The sequence below is a fragment of the Rhinolophus hipposideros genome, assembly GCF_964194185.1.
Source record: "Rhinolophus hipposideros genome assembly, chromosome: 8".
Classification (NCBI taxonomy): domain Eukaryota; kingdom Metazoa; phylum Chordata; class Mammalia; order Chiroptera; family Rhinolophidae; genus Rhinolophus; species Rhinolophus hipposideros.
In genome coordinates this window covers 84,011,826-84,025,810 of record NC_138054.1, presented here as the reverse complement: position 1 = coordinate 84,025,810, position 13,985 = coordinate 84,011,826, and the positions used below count along the sequence as shown (strand labels likewise).

The window sequence follows — 13,985 nt, the reverse complement described above, 5'->3', positions numbered from 1 at the left end:
TAGTAACCACACCCCCCTTTTCAGCTTGGTGGTTATTATTATTCCCCCCACTTTACAGATGAGGCAGCTGACCACATTCTGGGTTAGACGTCTCGCTCACAGCCTCCTGTACGTACTAAGTTTAGCTGCTTGTTTCACACTCAAACCCCAACGTCTTCTGAGCTTGCCTGATGCTCAGAGCGCGGCCTGTGGAGTCTGGTTTGGGCGTCACTCTCAGCTGTGCTTTTATCAGTTGTGTGGCGCTGGGAAAGTAACTTTAACCCTTCTGTGCCTCAGTTTCCCCATCTGTAAAACGAGTGTTACGACGGTAACTGCTTTATAATTGTGATGTGGATTAAATGATTAGATCAGACCATATGGAATTGCTGATGTCTGACCATTTTTGACTGACACGAGAAACAGTTTCACACAGTTCAACTGACTGTGAAAAATGCTTCTCTTATACTAGAGAAAGGGTGTATACCCCGGAAATGGTCGCTGTCGCTGTTGTCACCAACTTGTCGTTGTCCCTATTGCTCCTGCTCCTGCTGCTATGGTGACTACAGTATTACTGTTGAGGGAGGTGGGCCCTGAGGCCAATGGTTTGTGTTCCCTATACCCTCCAATCTGGCAGCCAACCACCACCAAGTGCTTCTTGGATGACAGGCTTCTTGCGGAATCTGCAAAGAGTAGCGGAGCCCATCCTCTGCTCTTGTGGAGCGGGAAGTGCACTTGTGGGACGTGTGCAAAGTACAACGGGAGAAGCCTGGTGGGAAGGAAGGGCCGGCAGGACTTCCCGGATGGGCCCATTAGGCAGGCCGTGTAGGACAGTTGGGAGCTTGGGACGGGAAGAACATTCAAGGTACCAGTTATCACTTGTACAAATGCTTGGGAGGGGGAACGGACAGGCTTCCAGGGAGCCTGAGGTTTGACTGTGGGTGGAGAGTGGGAAGCAGCCCACAGTGTCCCAGAATGGGTTCACAGGTAACCCCCATCCTTTTCCTCCACAGGTGGCCCAAGTTTGCCAAACAGCCTCGAGGAGCCAAATTCATAAGACCCCTCTCGCCTCTGCCTCTGCCATGGCTTCGAGAACCATCATCATCGATCACGGGTCTGGCTTTGTGAAGTCTGGCTTTTCTGGCTGGAACGAGCCCCAGATGGTCTTCCCAAGCGTTGTGAACTACAGCCCGTGCAGGGAGAACCCTGGGCCCAGCTACGCCCGGCGGCGCCTGAGTCTCGGCATTGACATTTTCCATCCGGACACTTATAGCTACCCCATCCAGCGTGGCCGCGTCCTCAACTGGGAGGGCGTGGAGCACATCTGGTCCTTTGTCCTAGAGAAACACAGACGGGAGCACGAGCAGTCTCCTGTGCTGGTCACAGAGTGCTCCCTGAGGGAGCCTGCGGACCGACGGAAGACCCTGGAGGTAAGGCCTTCTCAGGGCGGCCGTCACGGGCGGGGGTAGGGCGGAAAACAGCTGGCACTTTGTGTTTGGACATGATTGGGCATCAGGAAGTCTGCTTGCTTAAGCCTTTGCCCCCCAAATGTTTCCTTAGTACCTCGTTTGTGCTGGCACTGAGCTAGGCAAAAGGGACTCACAGAGGCTCCCCTCCCCCACCCATAGAGACACAGCAGGAAAAATGCTCTGTGGAAAGGGCCCTGCAGGGAGACACCGGACATTCAGTCATGGATTCCGCAAATGTTCACGGATCAGATTCCGGACCTCAAAGAGTTTACCTTTTGGGGGAGAAGACTTGACCATGAATACGTTAGCGAACAAGAATTCCATAGGGATCAGTTCTAGAAACAAAATGAAGTGGGGTGATAGCTGACTGGTGAGGATAGAGGGAGCCCCTTTGAAGAGGGTGAGCAGGGAGGGTTTCTCTAAGGAGGAGATTTCTGCCAGTGAGACTGAAGTCCAGCAAATGAGGGAAGGTGGCAAGGGGGAGACGGGAAGGTGAGGTTGACAGGGGCTGGACCTGGCAGGCTTGGTAGGCTGTGGGAAATGTTTGCATTTTACTCTAAATCAGGAGTTGACAAACTACAACCGGAGGGCCAAATCTAGCCCAACATCTGTTTTTATAAATAAAGTTTTATTTGAACACAGCCATGCCCCCTCATTTACATATCATCTATGGTTACTTTTACGCTTTAACAGCAGAGCTGTGTCAGAGACGATAGAGTCCATAAAACCTAAAATGTGTACTATTGTAGATAAAATTCAAGATACCTAGTTAGACTGGAATTTCAGATAAACAACGAATAACGTTTTGGTTTACCATGTTTCCCTGAAAATAAGACCTAGCTGGACCATCAGCTCTAATGCATCTTTTAGAGCAAAAATACTATAGGTAAAATAAGACCAGGTCTTTATATGATATAATATGATATGATATGTGATATGATATACTACTGGGTCTTATATTAATTTTTGCTCCAAAAGACGCATGAGAGCTGATGGTCCGGCTAGGTCTTATTTTTGGGGAAACATGGTAAGTCCCAAATATTGCACAGGACGTACTTATACAAAATCATTATTTGTCTATCTGAAATTCAAATTTAACTGGGCATCCTGTATATTTTTCTTTTCAGTGTCAAAGTGAATGCTTTAATCGGTGGTGTTAATTGGGTATCCTATATTTTTATTTGCTGTATCTGGATAACACGGCTATCTAGCTCTTTACTGAAAATGCTTGCCAAGCCCTGCTCTAATGAATGGGAAGCTCCTGGAGAGTTTTAAGTGGGGAGTCACATGTGATTTTCTATTTGGAAAAGATGACCTTGGGAGGTGGGTGGGGGTAGGGGTGGGGGTGGGGGGTGGGGAGACGGGACATTATTCCGAGTGTGGGAATGGAGGGAGCTCCCTCCCACTGAGGAGAGAAGACGGGGCTGCGAGGCGTGAAGGGTGCACTGCAACAGCCTTTCTGCCTCTATAGGGTCAGAAACTTGGGGGTGCACCCAGAGCTGGGGACCTGGGGAGGTGGTGCTCTGTACAGGTCAAGGGGGTGATGGGCAGGGGGAAAAACATCAGCTTAGGGACTTTGCCAAGCGCTAAATATCAGAATTCCAGTTTTTGGCTTGATGTCTGAAAAGTTTTTATGAAAAAAATAGTTAAGTCTGCACCTACAAGGAGGTGAGGGTATTTTCTTTCTTTCTTTACATCCCCCGTTTTTGGGAGGCAGTGGTGGACATGCTGCACTTGTTTCTTTTCTAATCTCTTCTTTCCTGTTCTAAAGAAATGGTTCAGGCTGCCCCTCTGCCCCTTGGCCGTGCCCCTCCCTTCCCCCCCCCGCCCCAGTGATCACAAAGCAGGCATCTCAGCGTATTTCTTGCAGAGTATTCCTACCCCTCCACCAAAATAGTCTTCTGAAAGACCATCATCAGACACGCTTCCGAGGGCACATCTGACTCTTTCTAATCCTCTAGAGCCCCTCCCTTATTCCCACAGTTTGAGCTCCTGGGGCCCTAGGCCCCGTGTCCTGGGGGCAAGCCCGCCAGTCCCTCCAGGATACTTGTCTGTGCCCACTTCAGTTTTGAGAGCTGCATGTAGCATGGTCTTGGGGAAAACAGAAATGGATGGGGCCCTTTGTCCTAGGAAAGTACCCTGAGTGTCTGCTTTCCCCCTTCTTGCAGATTATGTTTGAGTTACTGGATGTCCCGTCCTTGCTCCTGGCTGACCAGCTGGCAATGTCCCTGTACGCCTCTGGCCTCCTGACCGGCGTGGTGGTCGATTCCGGCTACGGCCTGACCCGCGTGCAGCCCTTCCATCTGGGCCACCCGTTACGGCCCAGCAGTAAGACGCTGGAATTTGCGGGCCAGGATCTCGCCGCCTATCTCTTCAAGAGCCTGTTTAAGGAAGAGTGCAACCAACACAACCTGTTTCAGCTGGAAACGGTTGCCACCACTCAGATGAGCAAATGCTATGTGCCACAGAATCTGGGGGAAGCTCTGGACTTCCGTCAGAGCCTGCCGAGTGGCTCGGATGAGAGTAACACCTATCAGCTTCCGGATGGCACCCCTGTGGAGCTGACCCCCATGCAGCGGCTGGCCCCTGAGATGTTCTTCAGCCCCCAGATGTTCGACCTGCCAGGGCCCAGCATCGCCCAGGCTGTTGTGGAGTCCATCAAGACCTGCGAAGCCTCCGTGCAACCGCTGCTCACGTCCAACGTAATGGCCTGTGGGGGGAACACCCTCTACCCGGGCTTCACCAAGCGCCTGTACAAGGAGTTGACCACAGACCATTTCTCCTGCACCAAGTCCACTGTGTGGGTGGGCTCCAACAGAAACTTCACCGTCTGGCTGGGAGCGTCTCTGGTGGCTCATCTGTCTACGTACAAGTCTGAGTGGATGACCAAAGAGGAGTATGTTGAGGGTATGAGGCTGTGACCTGTTGGCTCCCTCGGGGGACCCAGCTCCCATCAGATGGGCATGGGTGGATTAATTCAGTGAAAGGTTCTGGGTGGGGATGTGGTTCCCTGGCTTGGGAATTCTGAGCTCATATGGATTTTTTTAGGTTCTTGGGTTTTATCTTGTTTGAAGAGTGGGGTCCAACCCATGGAGGACAGGGTGTTGTCCCTGGAAGTCCTCCAGGGAACGGTTTTTTCAGGGGTGGTCTGTCATTGGGGTGGGAGCAGCCAGCTGCCATCTTTGTGCCTAATAGCCACCGATATTTTACTGGCACCTCCCTTGGGTTGTCCATTCTTTGGGTTGAGTAGGTTTTAACTGGGGCAAGAGAGGATTATTTCTGCGTAGGGGAGAGGGAGGGTAAGTCTGGGGAGAGATGAAGTTTCTAGTTCTCCATGCACTTTCTGGCCAGGCAGCAATAGCTGCCAGTGATCCTGGAGTGCCCTTTCTGCTGTCACCAGGGTTTTGTCTTATATATGCAAATAAACCACTTGTTTGGAATGTACTGGCTTCTGTGATGGATGGGGTAGAGGGGGCCGTCCCTTGGGGAGACTCAGAGAGGATGAGTCTGTGAGAACCAGGGTGGGGCCAGGGACGCTGTTAAAGAATTCAGGGGCCTGTGGACAGTGGTTACCACTGAGCAGAATGGAGAAGGGCCTGGATGCAACCGTTCTTCCTGTGCCACGCTCTCCAGATATCTCACTAATTCTGTGACAGTCTGAGGTCCTGTTAGTATACTATTTATTTGATATTATTACACTATTTGAGAACCTACTCCATGCCAGGTATGATGCTAGGCTCTGTGAGCTTTGAGGCGGAAAGAGACGTGAAGTTTCTGGTTTCAAGAAGTCTACTGTGAGGATATAGGCAGTAAAGAAGTAAATATACTTCAGGTGATGAGGAATGAAATGACTCAAGTGTAACGAGGTCACGTGATCTGGGGGTGGCGAGAGGCCTACTTTTGAGGGGTTAGTCTGAGATGGAGACCACTGGCGACGGTCGATGACTGTGTCCCTTCTTCCTCGGCACCCTGTGAGGTTACACTTCCCAGATTCCTGGTGGTTAGGTGGAGCCACGTGACCGTACCATAAATTCTGTCCAGTTTGTGTGTGCCTGACCCCTGAAATAGCCCTGTCAGCCTGTGTGATGCAGGGGACCCAGTGGAGAGGGGACAGCCAAACTGCAGATGGAAGAAGCCTGCATGACTGGTTGGGACAGGGCCCCCTCCCCAACCCACACTGCACTGGGACATAACGAAGAATCTACTAGGTTCAGCCACTGAGATTTGGGGGTTGCTTGTTACAGCAGCTGTTTTTGCTTGTTCTGACGAATACAGAGTAAGGAATCATAACATATTATTTCTTTATTTAACAACTACTTTTTTCTGGTAAGTGCCTAAAGTGGGGTTCAAATCCAGTCTGGGCCTCAACCACTGTGTTTTATGGCTGCTTCTGAAAGGGGGTTTGGTTCCAATGTTAGGAGCTGGCATGGGGTAACAGTATAGTGTGTGGAGGACTGAAGCCCAAGGAACCCCAATATTTCAGGCACAGGCGGAGGAATTTGGAGGCCATAGTCCAGCTCATTTTTGTCTTTGACCCATGAACTATATTCTCTCGGCCACAACTTTATCCTCAAACTTGAGCCATCAATGGTCCCCAATGAAAGAAATGTGGGCCTACAATGCTGACTTTTAGTGGAACAGCTTAGAACCAGCCTGGCACAAGTGCCAAGGAGCTGAAGTCAGACTTGAGGCACAGGCTGGCCCTGCAATTACTAGGTTGGCTAAGCTGCGTAATGTGTGAGCCTATGAGGTATAAAATAGGGAGTAATATGAGGTCTGCAAATTAAGTTCGCAAACTAGTTGCAAGGATGTTGCTAACGTTTTTTTGATATCAGAGGGATTCTTCATGATGAATTTGTACCAGCTGGACAAACAGTTAACCAAGTTTACTATTTGGAAGTGCTGAAAAGGCTGCGCGAAAAAGTTAGATGACAGCAATCCATGGCTCTTGCATCACGACAATGCACCAGCTCACACGGCACTGTCTGTGACGGAGTTTTTAGCCAGTAAACAAATAACTATCGGAACACCCTCCCTACTCCCCTGATCTGACCCCCAATGACTTATTTCTTTACCCAAAGATCAAGGAAATATTGAAAGGAAGACATTTTGATGACATTCAGGACATTAAGGGTAATACGATGACAGCTCTGATGGCTATTCCAGAAAAGGAGTTCCAAAATTGCTTTGAAGGGTGGACAAGGTGCTGGCGTCAGTGCATAGCTTCCCAAGGGGAGTACTTTGAAGGTGACCATAGTGATATTCAGCAATGAGGGATGTAACACTTTTTCTAGGATGAGTTTGGGAACTTCATTGCCCGACCTCGTAGTTCTTTCACTCAGAGATTTGGGCTTGAGGATGAACAAAGATGTGGGATGAAAATCTCTTTGAACACTAGAAAGTACTCTTGAAATATGAGATGTCACTTTAAAGTTTATAATCTGGTATTTCTCTCCTATTAACGAGGAGAATTCATACCAACAGCAGCCCCGGTGCCTTGCTAGGCATTGAGTGCTTTACAAAAGGAGTCACATCTAATACTTACATGCACACTGTGAACTGAATGATAATTGTCTCCATTTACAAACAGGAAAACTGAAACTTGGTGATGCTAAGCCCTTGCTCAAGTTTACACTCGAGCTCACGCCAATCATGGATTGTCAAAGGTAGGAATGGATTCAACATCCCTAGAAAACGAGATTAAATGTGGCTGAAACATACTGGGATTTATTTGTCTCAGGTACAAAGGAGGCAGCCCAGTGGCACAGCGGTATGTCTGTGTCATCCAGGACTCTTTCTGTCTTTCCATGTTTCCCCTTTCAGTGTGTTGCCTCATGATCAAAAACTGGCTGCAGCAGCTCCAGGCATTCACACCTACGTTCTCTACAGAAAAAGGGAGCGTGAAAGGAGAATGCCATCTGACTCTGAACAAAGATGTGGGATGAAAATTAGGAAAACCTCACCCAGCAGACTTCTGTTTGTCTTCTTACGTAAAAGGCAGCTGACAGAAACGGGGGGTACGTAAGATGTGGGGTGAGTGGACCCACCACATCTGTCCCTTCGAGGAGGAGGGATTTGATCCTAGGTTCACCCACACGTGAGCCCATATTGTTACATATGGTACCAGACTGCCTTCCCAGTTTTCTGCACCCTGTTGGATCTGTTGGCCTGAAAGATGAAGACGTGATTTTTTTCAGGCTCGAGGGAAAGTTGCTTTAGGGTAGTGATCAGGTGTTGACATACTGAGCAGTAATCTTTGTGCTCCAAACTGGTTTATTTGTGTGCTCCTGAGCCCACACAGAAGGAGGGAAACATAGATGAGTATGAGGGAGCTGGGCAAGGGGTATTTTTTTGTTTTTTGTTATTTAGCTCTGGGCAACTGTCATCAGAATTCTTTTTCTCATTTTATTCTGAATATAACACTTAACCTTTCTGTTCAAGCATCAAATCTGGCTGCCTGGTGTATAATTACAAACTTTTCTTCGCTTTCTCTCCCCCTTTCCCCACCCCGAAAGCTTTTAAAACTCTCTCACTGGGTACCATCTCTCTCCTCCGACTCCAATTAAATTAAAAATAGCAGCTCCATGGGGCTGTGCAGGGCCATCAACCTAACACGGAACTGCTGGCACACCAGGCCTGGCAGGGCAGTGAGTGGTGCCCAGAAGATGCCTGCAGGCTCCAGCATGGCCTGGCAGCTGCTCAGAGCTGGAGGAGGGTGTTATCCTCCATGAGGGGTCTGGGGCTGCCTGCCAGGGGAGGCCAGGTGCAGGGGGTGGGAGGCAGGGTCTTGGCAGCTGGAGAGGGAGGGCTGGGTGGGGCTGGCAGAGGGGACAAAGGGAAGGGCCCTTAGGCCATTCCCAGCTGTGAGGGTACAGTCCTGCCAGTTTCTGTTGCCAAGGCTGGGGTTTGGTACCCTTGTATTTGGGTTTGGGTGGGGTTTGGATGCCCAAGTTCCCTGAGATAACCTTGGTAGCAGCTTTAGGTCCTGCTGCTGCAGAGAACAAAGTCAATGTTAACACAAGGACCCTCCTGGCTCTTGAAGAGGCTTACATTGCCTCTCCCACCTCTAGGTCCCCTTTCTTTAGAGAGGCAGACTGTGAAATGTACAAGGGCTCGGACTGAAGCCACACTGTCTGGATAAGCATCCTTGCTGTTCTGGCTCTGTTGCCTTGGGGGAAGTTACTTAATCTCTTGTGCCTCAGTTTTCCTATCTGTAAAATGGGCATAATAAAGATGCCTACCTCAGGGTGGTTTTGATGCTTACTATATTGCTTTGATGAGTTAACATATATAAAACATTTAACAAGTACCAGACACCTGAGGGGTAGGTGTTATTATTTCTGTACGCACCAGTCTCTATTGAACAAGTCTTTAGAAAAATCCGGCTCTTCCGTTTATTTTTACTTGCTCACATGCAGGTAGGCATTAGTGACACAAAATGAATAAAACATCATAAAGTGTTAGCTTCCTTCCCAAAGGGAAGCCTTGCAAGGTAATTTCTTTCTTTGTCTGAGTGCTGGAGCAGAGTCACATTCTGTACACAGAGCTATCACAGGAATTGACAGTGACTCGGAGATGCAGTCAGCTAGATGGGTTTTCTGTAGGAAGTGATGCCTGAGTGACTTGCAAGAAGACCAAGACTTAGCACATGCTATTCCTTTCATTTGAAATGATTGGCCCTGCCACCAGCCTCGTAACTAACTGCCTTTGTCAACCTGGGCATTTAGAATGACGAGAATAGGGGCAGGTGGGAATGGGGACAGTTGAAGGTAGAGGTTGGTATGGCCAGCTCTTGAAGGACATTGAATGTCCCAACAAGGAGTGAAGACTTCATCCTGAAGGTGATGCTGTCAGAATTATAAGGAGAGTCATGATGTCACTTGAAGAATTGGAGCTCTGGGTATGGCTTGGAGAATGGCCCAAAGAGGGCTCAGACAAGAGCCATAATGTGCATTGTGAAAGCGTGCATTCTATTAGACTCTGGGCTAAATGTTCTTCATTGTCCGGATCTTACCCCCCTGATGCTTTAGACTGGGAATTTGATGCAGGTGACACTTGGGGTTGTGGTGGGTTTGAAGGACAAACATCTTCCTTCCTACCGTCTGACAGCTGTGTAGAGCACCTCAGCCTGAGTGGTGGCGGGAGTGCGGGACTTGGGGAAAGCGGTCGCCAAGGTGAGAGAATGAAAGGACTTCAGGGTGAGGGCAAATCATGCCCTGCCCCAGCTGGGGTCTGTGCTTGGCAACCTGTGCTCTCCCGTTCAGCACTGCAAATCCCGGACAGCTCCCAGGCGGCTCACGTCCCGCCTCATTCATGATCACCTCCTCCAAGAAGCCAATCCCACTGAGAAAGGAGGAACCACAGTTCACAGGACAGAGCTCTGGTGTTGGAATCAGACACCAGGAGTGACTCTCAGTTCCCCACTTGTATGCTGTGTTGTACGGGGCAAAGGACTGCCCCTTTCTGTTTCTGTTGCCTCATGTGCAAGTACTTGCCTCCCAGGGCCGATAGGGGGCTTAAAGTCATTTATCCATTCAATGAATATTGTTAGGCAGCTACCATGTGCCGAGCCCTAGGCTCTGTTAAATCAAAGAACATTTATATAGTTGCGTAGCACAGTGCCTGGCACGTAGTAGGTGCTCAATAAGGGTTAAATGTCTCCCTGAGTCACTCTTCTGCAACAAAAAGCCAGGATTAAAGACTCTAGGAACAATCAACCACATACAGACTCACAAAGCAAGACCCCAAAGCCCTTGCATGCTGCTTGCAAAGATTATCCTTTTCATCTTGTTCTTTTGATGAACTTTTCCACTAAGGTCTTAGGATCTTGATATAAAACCACTCTCATGGATCTTCGGTGATTTAAAGAGGCCCTAAAATCAGAGTGGGAGAGGTGAGTCTGACTCTTTAATTAAGACAGAGTTCACTGGACTTGCCCAAATTCAGGCCACTTTTCCTGATGTTCCAGGGAGAGACAGATGCTGAACCCAGGAAGGAAGACAGCGGTGGGATGAAGACCCATGTTTATTCGATGACCATTACTGAATCCAGCTGGGGGCTTGGTGCTGCCCAAGGACACAGAGGACAGACCTGATCGGCACTCCCCAGATGTGATGAGGGGTGGACACGACACCACAGAGGTAGGGAGCCAGTCAGGGCCAACTCCTCCATAAGCCTGCACTGGGCAGGGGGTGGGGGGGTGGGTGGGCGAGGTCACCATCTTTTCCCAGCTCTCCAGGCCCGCAAACCAGGCTCCTGAAGGATTCTAGAGAGCCTGGCACACTTTTCTTGCTGGAGACATTCAGCTGGGGGAGGGGTTGGGCGTAATCTGTGTTTAATTTCTCCAGGGCCTCCATTATAAATTTTATAACTCTACCAGTCACAACATGACTAATTCTTGGGACTATAAGCCCCACCTGGGAGTAGAAAACCCTGCGTGTTTTTGCTGCCTTTTATCACCACCAATAAAAGCTTGGCAGTCAGAATTTAGCTGTAGTGGGTGGTTTTCTTAGGCCTGTGGGTTCCCCCCCCTCCCCACCACAGGGTCGCTATAGAATAAATGCTTGCATGCTGGGCTGGTTTTCTACCAATTTTGTAATAGTCCCGGCCTGAAAAGCTGTGGGTTTAGGGGAAGTTTGCAGAGAAGGGGCCACGGTATTCAGGGTTAATTGGGCCTTTGATGATGCTGACAAGGGCAGGACGCTGTGTGATTTATGAAGAAAAGAATGGGTTTGTTGAAAGTAAATAGAGCAAAATTGCAGGTGTGATGTTTATTCTGCTGAAGGGAATGTGATTCAGGATGCAATCCCTTGCCCAGCCAGTTTAACAATCGTTGCAGGAGTGAATTGTGCAGGTGATGAACCGATGTGTGTATCTCTGCTTCACCCCTGTTCATTGGGCAACCCTAGGCAAGTTCCTTAGCCTTTCTGAGCCTCAGTTTCCTTATATGCAAATGGTACCGAGAAGCCATTGGCCCTATCTGTACTATCGAGTTTTATCCTATTTGTACGAGAGAGTGTGCACTTAGCAAAGGGCCTGGCCCATCGGGAAGCCACCCAGGGTTGGGGGACAAATCCCCTATAGTCTCATCATTTTATCTAACATCTTAGTCATTGCGTATTCATTAAAAATGTCCCCGAGGGCCGTGGTAAGGTATTAGTTTGCTGTCTTTGCAACAAGCAACCTATTTGGCGTTCATCTGTCTAAAAATAGTACCTGCTTCCAACCGCCTGGCCCTCTCCCTGAAATTAAGGTGGTCTCACTCCAAGTAAGAAATTGTGGAGCGGTGGTGCCTTTGCTGCGGGGAGTGGTGGGGAGGGCACTTGGATGGAGGGGGGGGGCGTGTGGAGGGCTGGCCCTGCCTCCGAAGAGAAGGGTAGGTCAGTGGGGCCAGAGGCCAATGGTGATGTAATGATGAGGTGGGTCTGGGTGGTGAGCCCTGGGAGGGGCCAGGCAGTGGATGAGAGCTGGTCAGCAAGGAATTGGAAAGGGCTGAAGGAGCAGTTGTGGAGATCTGAGTGTCTGTCGCTTTCTCGCTGTGTGACCTTAGTCTGATTACTTAGTGTCTCTGAGCTTCAAACGCCTCATCTGTGACTTGGGACTACTAATCATATTAATAGTACTTACCTCATGGTCTGTAGAGGGTTATGTGGGCCACTGTAAACAAAACGCTCAGCACAGTGCCTGGCACTTAGGAAATGTGCAGCGAAGGTTGGCTGCTATTATTGTTGTTACTGTAATTGTGATCATTATGAATCTCCTTTTTGCGGGTCTAATGGGGGGATCGATGGCATTAACAGCCACCACTGGTCTGGGGTTATTGGCCATGCCAGAGGCTGTGAATTTGCTGCAGTGTACTGGCATCTTGCCAGACGTAGAGGGACCCCTCGGGAAGGCCTGCCTCCCCCAAAGGTTGCACAGCACATCTTCGACCAGGCTCAGCAGAGCTGCCTCCAAACTGCCTCTTGTCTGGCTCGCAACTGCCCTGAGGTAATTCACAGTTTTAGTGTGCAAAGCCTCCTCTTCTACCTTCTGGTAGACCGGAGTCAAAAGAGAGAATGTCAATGTCAGCCATGGATGCCTCTGGGCAAAACTGTTGACCTGGTGGCCAAAACCTTGAAAGTCAGATTCACCTTGTGTAAGCCAGAGTAGCAAGAAATAATCTTCCGATTGTCTGCGACTTCAAAAGAGGTCCAGCGACAGCTGCTTCTCACCCACCCTACAGCTACCACTGTGGCTGTCGTCTCTCACCTGGGTTCCTGCAAGGAACTCCCACTACCCATGGGCTTCCAGCTTTGCCCCCGTGCAGTTTATTCTCAATGCACACGCTGGCCAAGGCAAGCCTGTTAAAGGTGACGTCACAACACACTGCTTATAAGGGCTCCTCTGCTGAAAAGCGCTCCATCGGCTGGCTCCCATCTCGCTCACTGTGAAAGCTGAGTTCCGTCTGTGTCCTAAAAGGCCCTGGGTGGTGGCCCCTGCTCGACCTCTGCTCTCCCTCTCTCACTGCCCTCCCGCACCCCCTGGCCTTCCCAGGGGTCCTCTATCTTGCCAGCCGTGCTCATGCCCAGGCCTCTGCCCTTGCTGATGCCTGGAGCACCTTCCCCAGATATCTGTTGGCTCACTCTCTTGCTTCTTTGACTCTGCTGTGGGGGGGGATTTCTTTGATCCCCACCCCCCACATTAAAAACTAACAGTCCCCACAGTTCCTCTCTTCCCTCTCCCTGCTTTATTTATTTTTTTTACATATAAGTTTGTTACCCCACTGGGAGGTAAGCTCCATGAAGGCAGGACTTTGTGTTTTGTTCACTTTGTGTTTTGTGTTTTGTTCACAGTGCCTAGAACAGTGCCAACACATAGTACCTGCTCAATAAATGTTTGATGATTGAATGAGTGATTGGATCTTCCTTCTCTGAGACTAGGTGTGTAATTTACACAGAGAATGGGCAACCAGCTCTTCCTTCTCTCTTCAGGACCAAGCAGAAATGTGTGGCTCCAACATCCAGCAGGAGGTATGTAGATTAGCTGCTTGCAGAATTTTCTGGCATTGATTTAAATATTGACATGATTTTGTGAGTATGTTTATTGAACTGATTTTCTAGGAGGTTTGAAAGCCTCTCACCTGCAGGCTTATGTATTAGGTAGAACTTTCTGCCATGAGGAGATTGGTGTGATTATAGAGATAAGGAAAAAGCCCAGAGAAGTGACAGAATGCACTCACGCTTGCACACTTATTGGCCATCTTATTTGATAACCATCTTCCATTTATTGAGCACCTACTATGTCTTAGGCACTGGAGATTTACAGATGAATCACTCCTGTCCGTGAGAGGCTCATTGTCTAGACACTTGATCTCACCACCTGAGTTTCCCTCTCAAATCCCATCATTGAAGGCTGTCATCCTTCCTCCACAAGACTGGAGTGTTCCAGATACACCCTCCATCTAAATGCCTCCACCGCCTTTTCCCACCTCACTATCTCCATGCTTTCTGCAGGTCCATCTCTCTCCCTCGTCAATCTGGCTCAAAATACCATCACCTG

The 13,985-nt window shown here is 49.3% G+C and overlaps 1 protein-coding gene across 1 annotated transcript; it reads left to right on the top strand.

Moving 5' to 3' along the window:
- Positions 1-1,052: 1,052 nt before the first annotated feature.
- Positions 1,053-4,366, top strand: ACTL8 (actin like 8; the record flags this gene model as incomplete). The annotated part of the gene is made up of 2 exons (XM_081056110.1): positions 1,053-1,406; positions 3,614-4,366. The coding sequence occupies exons 1-2, from the start codon at positions 1,059-1,061 to the stop codon at positions 4,364-4,366; spliced, it is 1,101 nt and encodes a 366-aa protein (XP_080912236.1). The 5' UTR covers positions 1,053-1,058.
- Positions 4,367-13,985: the final 9,619 nt, after the last annotated feature.